General features: G+C 36.2%; 1 protein-coding gene across 1 annotated transcript in view; it reads right to left on the reverse strand.

Annotated features, from left to right (window-relative positions):
* The window catches only part of ANXA10 (annexin A10), a 60,854-nt gene that overhangs the window by 31,856 nt on the left and 16,721 nt on the right, over nt 1–12,277 (reverse strand). Inside the window, exons 2-3 of the mRNA XM_006906330.3 lie at nt 9,817–9,898; nt 4,176–4,270 (exon numbers count right to left, since the gene is read on the reverse strand). Of these exons, the coding sequence (XP_006906392.1) occupies nt 4,176–4,270; nt 9,817–9,898 (177 nt within the window). The remainder of the gene's footprint in view (nt 1–4,175; nt 4,271–9,816; nt 9,899–12,277) is intronic.

Genomic DNA, 12,277 nt, shown 5'->3' on the forward strand with positions numbered 1-12,277 from the left:
AGATCCAGCTTTTGAGACTAAAACTACATCTACCCTGTGACTTCTAAACTAAAGTGAAGATAGAGCCACAGTACCTTTTCTGGTGCTAGTGACATGACGATTCTTCTGCTAAAATAGATAGATAAGTTGTATAGCCAGCACTTTCTAGGTGTGTTGATATTTCAGGATCAGTATTTTCAACAAGGGAGCTGAGATGTGATGGGGATGACGACAAGATGCATCTGCAGAGTGAAACTGAACTCTACATACTTCACAGCTCTTTACTGAGCACCAGCTATAGTCTGCTGGGGCTGCCATAATCATGCCACAGACTGGGTGATTTCAAGGACAGAAATTTATTTCTCACAGTCTGGAGTCTAGAAGTCCAAGATGAAGGTACCAGCAAGGCTGGTTTCTAGTGAGGCCTCTCTTCCTGGCATACGGTTGGCTGCCTTCTTGTGTCCTTACCTGGCCTTTCCTCTGTGCATGTACCCCTGGTACCTCTCACTTCCTCTTCTTATAAGGACACCTGTATTATTGGATTAGGGCCCCACCCTTATGACTTAATTTAACCTGATGCATCTCCTTAAACACCGTATCTCCAAACAGTCACATTGGGGGTTAGGGCATCAACATATAAATTTTGAGGGGACACAGTTCAGTTGGTAGATAACAACGTTATGTGCCTGTATCTCTTATAAGTGCTAGGGAGACATTAGTGAACAAAACAAAGATTTCTCCCCTTGTGGGGGTTCTGTTTTAGAGGTGGCAAACTAAATATTAATTGTAATAAGTAACTAAATTATGTGAGATATTAGAAGGTAGTAAGAGTTATGGAGAGAAGCAAAAGAGCAGGTAAAAGAGATGTGGTGTGCTAACACAGGCTTCGGCGCGGGTGATGTTTTAGATAGAGCAATCAGTGTAGGTCCTCTTGAGTAGCTGACACTGAGTAAAGCCTTGAAGGATGTAAGGGAATTAGCAGTACAGACATTTGCCCTTGTTAAATCTGGTGTTTATTCAGTTGAGAACAACAGGCATTATAGAGAAGCTTTAGAAGACTTGATTAAGAGTCAGAGAACCTTGGTTCACATTCTAGCTTTGTGTACAAGTCAGCCTCTACACTAATTACACAACCAACACCACGGGGTGAGTGAGTTCTGGAGGCCAGGTGTTTCAGAGTGGATCACCCCATTTTAAATGAAAACTTGGAAAACAAATTGTTTCAATGCTGAATTTGAACTCCTTCAGGAATCATTGATCGCCATACTTATCAGGTATGGACGGTCCCTCTCCCTAGCCTCAGAGGCATTTCATTGTTCCCTTGCTTCCATTGCACAGTCAACAGAATAGACTTTCTTTGGTGTGGAAGATCTGGGGTAACCTCATTGATTATATTGATGGGTACATCAATCAGAGGCATTCCAGAGGGCTTCTCGTTTGAGTCTAAGGATTAGTTTCTGCTTCGGATGAGGTAAAGTTGTAGATGGAATTCAGCAACTCCTCACTAATGTTAAATATCAAATAATAAGTATGGAGCAGGCCTAGAATTGCACTTTACTCAGCAGCTAAGAAAACAATTCTGTCAAGTCTTGATTATCCATGTTAACAAAAAATAAAAACAGCAATGATTAACATACAGGAAATCTATAAACTCTTGCCACAGAAAGGGAAAGTAGTAGAAGGTACACCTTGGTGAAACAAAAGTAATTCTGAAAGTGAGCAGCAGGGGAGGGCAGGTAGCCCTGCCTGAGGGTCAGGCAGACTCACCTGGGAGCTGCTGGAGCAGGTAATGAGGGAAAAGGGACATTTAAACAATTTATGAAAACTCACTTTAACTGTAAAGTGGATAATGGAAAGATGCCCCCCTCCTTTTTTTTTTTTTTTTTAAGAAGAAAGTAAACAGAGAGAATATAATTCTTGAGATTCCCTTATTCTTAAGTAAAGTGCTCTTCTGTGTCAGACCCTGGGCTGAGCTCTGGAGGGACAGCAGCAAATAACCTAGTCCCTGATTTCCTAGATTACAGTCCAGTCAGCAAGAGATAACAGGAAACCAACACAGCCCGGGAGGATAGCATCATGCATAGGGAGCTCCAGGAGCCCAGCAGGAAGCACCTAGCCCAGAGCAGAAGGTGTGAAGTGGGGAAAGTTACCAGGAGCAGCCCAGAACTGACTGCTAGTTGCAGGAGAAGGTGCTGTTAGCTGTACCTTCACATTGTCATTCAACAAACATTAATTAAGCAATCTCGATGTGTGAAACATACAGCTGTGCTAAACTCTAGGGATGAACAAGATGCATTCTGGCTTTCAAGGATTTAGACTCTGGTACAGGGAAACTCATATAAAAAGCTCACTAATGTGTCGTCAGGCACCATGTGGCAGTTATGTAAAGGATGCGGTAGCAGCACAAGCCGGTTCCACTCTGCTCAGGGAGTAGTGGCATGGGAAAAAGGATCGAGTTCTCGGAAGCTGAGTGGGTGCGCGGCACATGGAGTGGAGAATCGGGCTGTTGATGGTAGATGAAACACTATGACTAAAGTGAGGGAGCGGGAATGGGTTCATTTGTAGGACTCGAAGTCGTTCTCTTTGGCTGCAGTTGAGGGTGTGTGAAGAGGGAGGTGAGCAGAAACAGGGCAAGCAAGGCTTGTATGCCCTTGGCAGGCATTTGCGAATATTCCACAGACATGGATATTTGTGAGCAAGAAGTAGGATAAACATGCAGGGATTAAAGTGGGAAAGTGGACATTTAGTTTGGAGTCATTCGGGCTACAGCGTGGCCAGAACAGGGCAGGAAGTGACTGGGAGTAGCAGGGTTTCCCTGTCAGTCTGGGCCCCGAACGATGAAGGCCTGAGTCCAGACTGTGCAAGGGAGGGAAAAAGATAAATTTGAGAGGAAAAATAATTTGCAAGACTTGATGACTGACTATATGACAAGGCGTTTCAGAGGAAAGGCGCCTGCAAGACGCCCTCTCCTCCAGTTGGTGCAGTTTAGTGTAGGAGCCACGCTTTTGCACGTGGTGTGGATTACCTGGCAAAGTCAGAGTTTAGCAAACACTGAGATCTTATGTACATAGTGGAAGGTGCTTCACTAGAGTATAAATTGTTTAATGGATTTTACAATTTTTTAGTGTGTCACATTTCTTAATCGTTTTAATCTGTTTTAGTATAATATTGTAAAGATCAATAAAATAATGTTTTAACCTAGATTAATCTGATGTATAGAAAGCAAAGATGTTTATAATCCTTTTGGTTAAAAAAAATTACTGAAAAATGACCTCTCTTATAGCAGTATGCATATTAAAACAATATTAGATTACTAATGCTACAACTTTTATAGTTTTTATATTTTCTTTCAAAAGAAAACTAGCACTGGTATCATAGGAACATAAGCTAAGGTAACAGTTTCACCTTGATAAAAAAAAAAGCATAACTGGTTTCCTTCTATAGCCTAATTCAACTAATTTTACTAGTAGTTGTGGCTTTTGGATTATTAATTAATTTGAAAACAGAAGGCTATGCTTTATTTCATATATTATAAATATTCAAAACCTGAGGTTTACAAATGGAGTAAATTTATATAGACTAACTGAATAGAGAAGAGTTTCATCATAGTGTTTCATCGATAATGCTCAGTGGACAAAGTAATTGCTATCTCAGGCCCTTTTGGCTTGAAAAGTTTTTGTTCTGAATCTGTGGTTTAAATGCACAAAGACAGGAATCTTTAATGGTACTTGCTTAAAATTAGAATGTGAAGAGCTGGCAGAGAATTCGCTTTGGTTGAGAGCTGCGTGAGGACCGGTGGAGAGTTACAGGACAAGGTCTTACTTTTTGATGTGACCCAGACTAGTTCTTTCTGCACCTTCCCTAAAGCTTGTTTTTGGTGCAGCATTTTTAGTCTGTAAGTGTAAGGCTAGCAGATCTTTTATTTTATGTTATGAAGTGATTTTTAAGAAAGGACTGGTGGAGTCACTGTGAGCCTGAACATACTTCACACGTAGATACCTTTGATGATATATCTTTCTTATATTCCTTGAAGGATGTTACTGACATAGAAACTGTTTCTGACATAACTACCGTGAAGTTTGAAATCTTTGTAATCTGTGAGACTAAAAAGAGTAACAGTACTTGTTTTCTGAGAGTGTTGTCATTTCTCAGGAATTTGCCCTGGTAATACAGAGATCAAGGCAGAGAGAACTTACCCGGCCGTACATGCTCTGGTATGCCTCCGCAATCACCAGCCTTTGTGCATTACAGCGTTGAGTTAGAACGCTGATCAGCATGTCTTTGTCACAGCCTGGAAAAGAATAATAATTGAAGATCATTAAAGTTACTGCTCTGCAGTTAGGAAGAATCCATTAGCTAAAGTTCACAATCAGTGTGCAAGCTTTGTCCCTGACAGAGCTTTAAAGCAGTGAACACTTCAACAAGACGGAACATCACAGAGTAACGCTTGATGAAGCCTGCATTCTTCCTATCTCTAATTTTGGTGCTATCGCTACAGATTTTCTTTTTAAAAGATCCAATAAAAAAATGCAGGAGAGTAAAAAGTAATCTTTCTTCGATCATCTCTCCCACCAGAAAAGGCTTCCCTGAACTTCAAGCTGATTAGTGTTTGAATAGGCACAATATTTTTCTCGTTTTGTAGTTAGAGAGATATGATTTGCAGTGAACATGCCTGAAGACAAAAATAACTGCTATAGTTCAGAACTTCTGCAAGAAGAAAGCGATAGAGAAGGAAATTATGAAAGTACAGGGATGCGTACCCTGCTGAGGGATGCTGTGAACCTCCCTTGATTTGTGTGGAACATGGTGTGTGTCTGTCTCTCTGTCTCTCTGTCTCTCTGTCTCTCTCATAGCAGAGACTGTTTCTGTGCTGTGAGGCTTCTACTCCCTCATACACCAACTCATTGAACTGATGTAGCATCTGAATGCACAACCAATTTAGATGAATTTAGCTGAAATTGTAGTCCTAGAGTGTTCAAGAAGCTGAAATTGTAGTCCTAGAGTGTTCAAGAAGGCCTTAACATTTCCCTCAGCTTGACTAAAATTTAGACAGGCTTATTCCTTGATTTTCATTTTCTGAGAGCATTTACTTTGGAAAATGTGTAATTGTAAATTTTTTCTTTATTCGTTTGAGGTGTACATCTTCTCTCAACCACTTGTCAATTTTACAGCCCAGAAATGTCTTTCTAAGGACTTGGAGCCATCCTTTAAAATATAATCATCAAGTAAGGTAGAGTCCTTATCTCCCAGTCTTTGTTGGAGGGAGAAACCTAACTTCCATAAGTGCCAGTTACAGATACAGATGGTTAATCACAGTGATCATGCCCCCAAATGCCAGTGTCCTCCAATACTTTTCCACCAGCACACCCCAATGCTTAAAAACTCTCCCACCTTTTGTTTCAGAGGAATTGAGTTTGGTCTCTCTGTTGCAAAAATCTTGACCCTTATTGCAATAAAATTGAATAAAGTCTTCCTTGCTTGTTTAATACTTTGTGGTGTAAATTTTCTTTGACAAAGGGTAATATTTAATTAGTTGAAAAGTGAAAGGCTAGAATGTTAAGCTGATGTTTTTTTTGGGGGGGGGTGGTGGTGAATGAAAATCTTAAGACCACAGAAAAGCCTGGATGGAGTCAGGACCTGAAATAACCAGTGAATTAGGGCAAGTGACTAGGATTTACGTAGATGACAGTGCCGACGAGAAACAAAAGGAAGAGCAGAGTGTTTTATGTAGATGAGAAATGGTATGAAAGCTGTAAAATGGAGAAAGGGAGAAATAGAATCAGCTCCAAAGACTGAACTTTATGGTTTGTGAGAATAAAGGCAGCCTCCAGTAATAGGCACAGAGTAACACGGTACCATGGGGCTAGTCTAGCCTGGTTAAGCCCCTGGACTTAAAGGACATTTAGAGGTTAAGACCCAGGGGGTCTGTTAGCTGCGTAATGGACATTCCAAAATTAAGATGTTTTACTAATACATAGAAGAGTTTTCAATTCTATCGTTATTTTTACTATCATTACATTTAGGTAATTGTTAGTCTTCTGTTTTTTCATCGCTGTTCTACTGAGGTTATCCACAGCCTACTTCTCTGAATCACTGTTCTTCAATGTGTTCATAGCAATTCTTGCTCGTTTATCCTTCCAGAGATATTTCAGAAAAATTTTATATGGATCTCAAAATTAACAATTTTAAATTGTAATAACTATAATCTTAGGAATCAATTTAGAAGAGTTGTCTTTCTGTCACTAATATGATATGTTTGCTGAATTACTCATGTTTTTTTTTCCCCTAAAAGACAGTAAAGATTTGTAGAATTTTTGCAAATGACAGGAAACTTTATTTTGTTACTTATAGTTGCCTTCTGTTCATTTTTAAATTTTGTTTCTTAACACATAATTGCTTAAATAAATAAATGATATTGAATTTTATGTTTACCATATATTGAGAAAAATTATTGAACCCCCATAATTTTAAATAACTTTTTAGTTGATTACTTAGGCTTTTTAGATATATAATTATATTCTCTATAAATAATAATTTGATTTCATCTTTAGAATCATTGTATGTTTTTCTCTTTCTTGCGCTGTTGCATTCGGACAGGAATTTCTAGATAATTCTTATTTTGTAGCATAATGAACCATAGAAATTTTATAGACTTTTTTTAATGTACCATTGATTCCTCTTATTCATGGTAGTTTTCTGCAAAGTCACCATGAGCATTGAATTAGTAAATGCTGCACTATTGCTCTTGAGGGAAATATAGGGTTAGGTTTCTTTGACCTTCTGGTCACAACATTTTTGTCAACAGAAATGCCATTTACATTGTACATGTTTGTCAGTGTCTTTGTAAAACAAGCCAGTCTCATCAGCTTTGAAATCCTCTCTTCCACATTTGCTTTTTCTGTATAAAACTTAGGAGGTATTTTTAAAGAATACTTTAAGGAAATATTCTGTAGCCCCCTGACCTGCAGGACTTGCCTCACCTGAAAGTTGAACAGTTTTCATGCTGTATCTTTTGAAACATGCAAGCCAGCCAGCACTACTTTCAAAAGAAAGCTGACTACTACATTTGTTTTTATAGTTACTATCAGTTATCTCATGAACTCACAGATTTATCTGCTTTTCCATAGCTTTGTAACATAGAATAGATGTTCCTTTAGCATTTTCTGGACAGCTTCATGAACAAATCAATGAATTTTCTCCCCCGCCCCCTACTATTTCAATAATTAACAAAAACGAAAAAGGAATCTACAGAATGGAAGAAAATATTTACAATCCTTATATCTGATAAAGAGTTAATACCTAAAAATAGATAAGTATCTCATACAACTTAATAGTAAAAGCCACAAATAATTAGAAAATCGACAAGAGACCTAAATAGACATTTTTTTTTCAAAGAGGACATATAAATAGCCAATAAATACATGAAAAATACTCATCAGTAATTATCAGGGAAATGAAAATTAAAAAAAGGACAACATCAGTAATTATCAGGGAAATAAAAATCAAGCACAATGAGAAATTACTTCACCAGTTAGAATGGCTATTATCAGAAAGATAATAGATGTGAAGAAAAGGGAATCCTTGTGCACTGTTGGTGGGAAAGTAAATTGGTATGACCATTATGAAAAATATTATAAAAGTTCCTTAAAAAATTAAAAATAGAACTATCATATGATATAGCAATCCTACTTATGGGTGTTTATCTAAATGAAATGAAATCACTATCTCATAGGGATACTTCACTCCATGTTCATTTTAGCAATTTTCATAATAGCCAAACTATAGAAATCACTTAGGTATCCATCAGCAAAAAATGAATAAAGAAAATGCGAGATACACAGTGGAATATTAGTCATAAAAAGGAAGGAAATCTGCTATTCGTGACAACATGGATGAATCTTGAAGGTATTAGCTAATTAAAATGAATCAGAGAAAGAGAAATGCTCTATGATTGCACTTACATGTAGAATCTAAAAAAGCTGAACTCATAGAACCAGCCAAGGGCTGGGGGGTATGGGAAATAGGAAGATGCTGGTCAAAGGGTACACACTTCCAGTTATAAGAGGAAAAAGTTCTAGTGACCTAATGGATGGCATGGTGACTATAATTAACAATACTGTATTGTATAATTGAAAGTTACTAAGAGCAAATCTAAATGTCTCACCATAACTACAACAAAAATAGTAATTATGTAAGGTGAAAGATGAGTTAACTAAACTTTATTGGTTCGTTATTTTGCAATATATACATGTGTCAAATCATCACTTTATACACCTCGAACTTACACAGTGTTATATGTCAATTATTTCTCAATAAAGCTGGAAAAAAATCGTAGTTGTCAAGGAAAATATTAGATATTTTCTTTTTCAATTGCATTTTGCCAAGGTCATCAGGATGGATAGACTTTTGAATATTTTGAGATGGTTTTTTGCTCTAGTGAGCTAAAGAGGACACTGTGCAATCAAAACCAAAACCTCCGAAATTTCTTCAGCCTAAAACACTGACAAACAAAAAATTATGATGGTCAAAATGAATCCATATTCTGTCCCTAAAATTATAATAACAGAAAAATTGACACTGGAGCAAATAAATTTTTTTCAGTGACTAAATTGTTCTGGCCCACAGTTTTAAAGCAAAAGTGACTCTTCTGAAGAAAAAATTAATTCATAACTTTTTATTACCTTATCCCTATATTTTTTTCTAGCGATTGTTGATATTTTAAAAGGCATGAAAGCTTTGCAAACTCCTAAAATCGACTTTAGAGAACATATTTAAAGTCCTTTTTTGTTTTCCGTTGGGGTTCTGCTAGTATATAAAACGTGAAGTGAATAAAGTGTGTGTGTGTGTGTGTGTGTGTGTGTATGCCTGTGCATCGTTCTCATACAGGCGATCTTGTCTTAAAGTTAAGATTTTCCTTTGTTATGAAAGGCTTTGTGTGTTTTATGGAAATGTTTCCTTTTATGTTGTCAACATTTACCTTCATGCTCACCAGAATTCTTTTTAAAACAGCTTTTACGGAACAAAAAAATATATATAATAGATGTTTAACAGCACCATATCATATCTTAAAAATTAATTTTTAAAAAAAGATTCCAACAGAATTCTTCCCTTCTCTATCCCTTTTCCAAACTCTAGTCTCATTCATCGAACATCCATTTATTAAACAGCAGCATGCCAGACTCCATGCTCTGGGAGCTCACAGAGTGGTCATAAAGTGAGACAGAAAGAACAAGCACAGTGAGAATGAGGTGAGTGACACACGAGTGGAGAAGCAGGGGGCCCGGGCATCGGCACAGCTGGTTGAGTTTGGAGTGCCCAAAGAAGCATTTAAACAGGAAAGCTCATTTGAAGAGATTACTGAAGGAAGAGAATTTGGATGCAAGGTAGACAGGAGAAGAAAATAGTCTTCCAGTCAGGGGAATTATTGGGCCAGTTTACAGAGATGTCGAAAAGCAGATCCATTTTGGGGGAATATCAGGGAGTTTGAGTTAGCTGGAAGAGGAAGTAGCAAAGGAAACAGGCTGAAGAAACAAACAAGGGCAAAAAGGATATTTTATCCTAGATTAAGAATTTTTGGTTTGGGGTTTTGTTTAGTAATGAGATGTTTGAGGATTTAAGGCAAAAACATGTCAAGATCAAATTTGCACTTGAGAGATGCAAATCTGTTCACCATTACTATTTTTTTTTTCTGTTGTTTTCTTCTACTTCTTTGCCTAGCTTAAAAAATAAAATCTGTCTTCTGTTAGACATCAACTATTTACACCCATATGACAAACTTAAAACAAGGTAAAGTGAAAAAAATTTATAATAAAAGATCATAGAAATTATCATGCTTACCGAATCCTTGGAGTGCTCCCCCTAGCATTTGGGCATCCATCATGGGGTCGAAAATGGGAGCCGGGAAAATGGTTCCTTGCACCTAGTGGGACGAGTCCATGAGAAAGAGGTTTCAGGAATTTGCACAAAATATTTCAAATTTTTTTTCAGATAAAGTATATTCTATATGTCTAAATTACTCTGAGATATACACATAAGTCTATTAAACAGATGTGTTAATTTTACATTAATTGCAGAGAGTGAATTTGGTTGATTTTTAAAAATCCATCGGCGTCTGCTATACTGGCATCTGATATTCATCTAGAAAACTTAGATATTAGAACCAATATTAGAAAAGTGTGGGAATCAAATAAATATATATCTTCTTAATAAAGAATAAGAATTTTCTTAGGAATTGAGACTATTTTATAGAAACTGAAAAGAGAACTGTATTGGGGGAATCGATGTCGTTTATGTGAATTAAAAGTGGTACTTGCCACCACAGCTTTTTTATATATCAAATGAAAATACGTCAAATGAAAATATTTGAATTTGGATTATGGGATTCATAATAATCTAGATGATATAGATAGGGTAAGTAATTTTTAGCTGACGCTTGCAGCTGCAGAGGAAAACATAAAAACCTGACTGACATTCTATTTAAATTCTTTCTCTTTCCAATAATAAGATGGCAGAACATTGAAGTTAGGCTTTGAATCCATATGGTCTATTATTTCAGACAGAGCCAGCCAAACTAGGCACCATATGACCATACTCAGCACAAGAGAACTGTCAGTCAAAATTTATTGAGAAGAGGAGGTCTCTCCCTGTTTGTTGTCATCAGCGTGCCCAGAAACAATAGTAAAAAATGTCTTTCCATAGCAAACATCTACCAGGCCTTGAGCACTCTGGCATTCACTGTGCCCTTCTGCTGAAGCTGAAACTTTCTAGTGTCTGTTGTCTAGTGGTAGAAAATCGATTAGTTAATGAGAAGACTGGATCATAATTTCCAGTCCAAGAAATAAACATATACCAATACCAAAATATTTATAAAAAGGTTTTGGAGAATTAAGAACAATGTTCACTTGAGTTAAAACTCAGAAACTCAGTTTGAATTCCATTTGACTGATATTAATAAACATGCAGTTGTCTCTTTGAAGTAGACCAGAAACTATATATAATAATTGTGATATGGCCATATCCTGTGAGTGAAACTTTCTTCTTAAATGCTTATATGGACAGACATGTTATTAAAATAATGTAATCTGCATTTTATATTGCCGAAATGAATTTACAAACAAAAGTCCAATTTGCTTCTGATATCTCAAGTATGTTGTTCTCTTGAGCCAAGCCTCAATTCTAGAAGCTATTTTCTAGGTGAGTTTTATCTCCCTTATTCACTGTCCCATTGGCTGAGACTCTTAAGAAAATATACTTTTATTCTCCTTTTACTTATTAAGTTTAGGTAGCAGATTCTAATGTAAATGCTGGGGTTGAGTTCTCTTTACTGCAAGTGTTTTCCTTTGACTCTTATAGTCTTAGATAATTTAAGATTTAAACTTTTAAAAGAACAGCCATACCATTAAATGTGATTTTTAAAAATATTCTGCTATTCGTCACTATCTTCTACTAATTTTTTTTTTTTTGTCTATGTAGTTCTTTCCTAATTTTTTCATTGGGAAAATTAAAGGTTTTCTGAGGCATGGACAAGAGATACTTCATTTCCTTGATTTCAGGAGTTAGAAGACCTGTTTTGACAAATTTTGTGTGGACAGTACAATTGATTGCCTCAGTAACCAAATCTTGCTGAGTGCTGTCAGCCAAAGGCCTGTTTTAAAATATAAAAGAGAAAATGTATTTGAAAACAATAAGATATATTGTTAAATATGTGTAAGTTATCTAGGCAATTTTAAGCACAAAGTATACAAATATTTACTACAAAACATTTAATTATTGGCTAGACTAGGATCTTCCCGATTTTCTCCCAGAGTAAGTGCTATAAAATAAAACTGTATACCTTTATATATTAAAAAAGCTCTGAAAGTTATAGATAAGGAAAGTTAGAAATGTCTTCAGTGGTTTATCAGACAATCTGTAGATGAAAGAAGAGAGTCCACAATTTCTTCCTCATAGTTTTTTTTCCTTGTACAGATAACTAGTACAGTTTATTTTTATAGTATCATGTAAAAATTACTTTTTCCTTTTTTTCTTTATAGTTCTCATCTTCTTGGCACTTAAAATTATTGTCTCCTTGTTATTTGTCCCTAAAATAATACACAAAAATATTTTGGAAATAAATTCAACACTAAGAGTAAAAAATAAAAAAAATCGTGACTGCTTAGTAATTCACAAAACAATTTTTCTAGTAAGCATTTGCCATTCACGCTATTTCTATAGCATAGTAAATCATTCTATCCATTTTATGCCAATTATTATGCTTTAATTAAGCTCTAGTCAGCAACATTATTTCATGTAAGGCACG

The sequence above is a fragment of the Pteropus alecto genome, unplaced genomic scaffold (genome assembly GCF_000325575.1).
Source record: "Pteropus alecto unplaced genomic scaffold, ASM32557v1 scaffold50, whole genome shotgun sequence".
NCBI classification, from domain to species: Eukaryota; Metazoa; Chordata; class Mammalia; order Chiroptera; family Pteropodidae; genus Pteropus; species Pteropus alecto.